Consider the following 3,191-nt stretch of genomic DNA (forward strand, 5'->3'; position numbering starts at 1 on the left):
CGTCCAACTTTAAACTTACGTAACAACTACTAAACTACTGCCCCCCACCCCACCACACACACAGTTTCACAGTGAAAAGATTTCACTTCTTTGTAATAAATAAATAAATAAATAAATAAATAAATAAATAGAAATAGCAGTAGTATCTTTAATAATTATTCAATTTCATCTTATAAACAATACTATAGATTGTTTAGAGAAGACAATGTAAATACAAAAAAAAAAAAACCGATATGAAATGTGATACGAGATTGTCCTGGGAAATGACAAAAAAAAGTTTCATTATCTGTTGTACACGCAACGCACAGAAACAGGACTTCAAGGCCGTTCCGTTGATAGACGATATTCGTAGATAAAAGTACACCATTCGTACAGATCTTCTTACAACGGGTCTTGTGATTGGGCAGTTGATTGTTTGAAATTCTGTTTAGCAAGAAAGTATTCTTTTACAAAGGAAATGTAATCCACTTATACTCGTCATATGCTATATCACGTGAAGAACTATGGACGCTCGAGTTGAATGATTAATTTTAGTTTGTTTTTAGCTTGCATCGTTTTTCTGTATTAAGTTCCTCAGTGAGGTACCTAAAAAAAAAAAAATATATAATATAAGCTAACCACGGTAGATGTATATTAAAAATTTCTTTTCACTACCGTCCTCAATATATGTTAACTTATTAGTCATCTTGTGGGAAATTAAGAAAGCCTGCTAGTGTTTGGATGCTTGTGTGTATTCTCATGATAACTTGGGCCAATTAGATTATTCAAAAAACATGTATAGCCAAAAGGTTGGTTGTTAGTTCCAATTACAGCCAGTAAAGGAACACTATCGTGTATAATAGTGTTGGTTTAGTCACAGGGCCAAGTAATGAACTAACTAGTTAGTTATTTTTGAAAGTTCAAAAATAATTCGACAAAGCTACGAAGTTTGTGGATGTTAATCAAAAAAACTATCGTAACTTTTTAACTGTGGGAGTGCCCAGGTAGTGTTTGATTGGCGAAGAAAGACTTAAATTAACAGTTGATAAATTAACGTTGCTGTAGCAGCCTGGTATTACCTTTAGAAGAAAAAGAAGACTATACAATAACGATAGTTTCCGTATCTGAGACAGAGTGGCTTCAGTTTCACAAGTGACATTTCTGTTGAAACTGGAGTTTTTATACAAGTGAAACTACCTGTCTTACATTCCTGCTAACATTCGAGGAGTTCGTGTAACTGAAACCTCTTAGTTTTACTATTTGGAAACTGACAAGCAGTTGGTAGTGAGAGTTTTGTCTATGGAATTATCTATTCTGGTTTTAAATGTAAAAATTATGATTTAAAAAGTACTTAGTCTAACTTTATTGTTTGCAAGAGTATAACGTGTTGATTAGCCTCAAAACATTAAGAAATTAAATACAATGTCCCATTATCTCGTAGTATTTGTATATAAGCCTAATAATTGTAGAATCTTAACTTAAAAACTACCACGCACTTGCATTCCATATACTACTAAGGCGGGAGTGGCCTAGTATTAGCGTATCGGAAGGTCCAAGGTTCAAGCCTGCGATATGCTTCCGCATCACTTCCCAGTTTCAGCTATGGGCACGTTATAAGTGACGTTTAATTCCGCTATTTCATTAAGAGTCCACTCGACGTGGATTCCTGTACGTGGTGAGGGGACCTCCCAGGGAAGGTTCTGTATTTTCAGTTACTTCCTCTGGGATCTAAACATCCACCCACGTTGTTTGCCGTGCATGGCAACCCGTGAAGGGGGGGGGGGGAGGGATCCTGGTGGTTGAGTGGTGTCTGGGGCACTGCAGCACACCACTTTGGTCTTGAATTCCTGTAGACTGGTGCCCCCCAGGGTCAATCGGCTGATCCATTCGGGCTAGTCAAATTAGTACCAATGTTGTGGACATAGTGTCTGATGCGGGTATTTGGGTATAGTGCTCACGAAACCCTGGCGTTGCTGCAGTGTCCTTGTTTGACATTGTAGTGTGTCCCCTCGTAGGATTCTATGGCGGATGGGATCAGTGAGCACTGAATCTCTCCTTAATTATGGATCTACCCCAATCCAAATAATAATAAAAAAAAAAATAAGTTAAATTCTGCTAATCAGTAAACGACCATGCCTAGAAGACTCTGACAGCAGTCTCCAACACAAAGTACACCTGTACCTCGCTTCCTGATACTGCATTCACTATTCGATAAATCTTTAAGGCAAATGTCTCCCTTATTTATTCAGAAGGAATTGGAGGGACTTGCTGGCTCTCCAAAGTCAGTTAAGAAGCTCCAGAGACATCTTGGTTGAAACATTCACAGCTAAGCACAGTGAATTCCTCTTGAATTCAAAGGTCATTAGGGATGTACCCATTGAGGTTACTCCCCACGCTTCCTTGAATTTCTCACGAGGGGTTATTGTTGAGAGGGGTTTGAAGTCTATCCCTGAGTCAGAGATCCTTGCTGGTTTCTCCAGCTAAGGAGTTTCACCAGTTCGAACGATCTCCACTCGTCAAGATGGTATTATGGTGTGGACCTCAGTTCTTATTTTGACGTTTTCATCACCACGTCCACCTGCCACTGATAAGGTGGGTTATTTGGTAGGGCCCTATATTCCCAACCCTCTCCAATGTTTTCAGTGCCAGCAGTTTGGTCATTTGAAGACATCTTGTCTTGGTTCTGTGACGTGTGCTCGTTGTGATGGCAAGACCACGACGCCTAAGAATGCAAACTGGACCCTCAGTGTTAATTGTAGTGGTTCCCGTCAATCTTACTTTAGGTCTTGCCCTAATTGTGTGGAGGAGCAAGAGATACGGCGTTTGAAGACTGTTCACACCATTTTTTATCCAGAGGCTTGGAAGCTATTGTTCTCTACTCCATCTCAGACATATGCGACTGCACTATGCTCCACTGCTACAGTGAAAGTGCAGATGGACATTTCCGTGTCTCCATTTGAGTCTTTTTCACGTCATGTGAAGGGTCTTCTGCCCTCCATGGATAATGGTTGATAGGTCTGTCTACTCCAATCTATGTCCCCCACTATTCCTTCCAGTGACTGCCTGGGTCAAACTTCTCAGGCACCAGCCTCTGGTGTTTGCTCGGGTCCTTCTTTGGTCCCTAAATGCAGGATGATCATTTGATTCTCACTCTGACAGAGATCTGCCCACTCCATCAAGGGCAGGATCCATGGAGGTCGATCGACCTCCAT

The 3,191-nt window shown here is 40.4% G+C and overlaps 1 protein-coding gene across 2 annotated transcripts in view; it reads right to left on the minus strand.

Moving 5' to 3' along the window:
- The window catches only part of LOC106465040 (beta,beta-carotene 9',10'-oxygenase-like), a 26,664-nt gene that overhangs the window by 16,221 nt on the left and 7,252 nt on the right, over positions 1–3,191 (minus strand). Inside the window, exon 2 of one of the 2 annotated variants that reach the window (XM_022392854.1) lies at positions 307–585. The exons of the other annotated variant lie outside the window; for it this stretch is intronic. Coding sequence (XP_022248562.1) covers positions 307–367 — 61 coding nt within the window. The 5' untranslated portion in view covers positions 368–585. The remainder of the gene's footprint in view (positions 1–306; positions 586–3,191) is intronic. 2 annotated transcript variants of the gene reach the window in all.

This window comes from Limulus polyphemus, unplaced genomic scaffold (genome assembly GCF_000517525.1).
Source record: "Limulus polyphemus unplaced genomic scaffold, Limulus_polyphemus-2.1.2 Scaffold1815, whole genome shotgun sequence".
Classification (NCBI taxonomy): domain Eukaryota; kingdom Metazoa; phylum Arthropoda; class Merostomata; order Xiphosura; family Limulidae; genus Limulus; species Limulus polyphemus.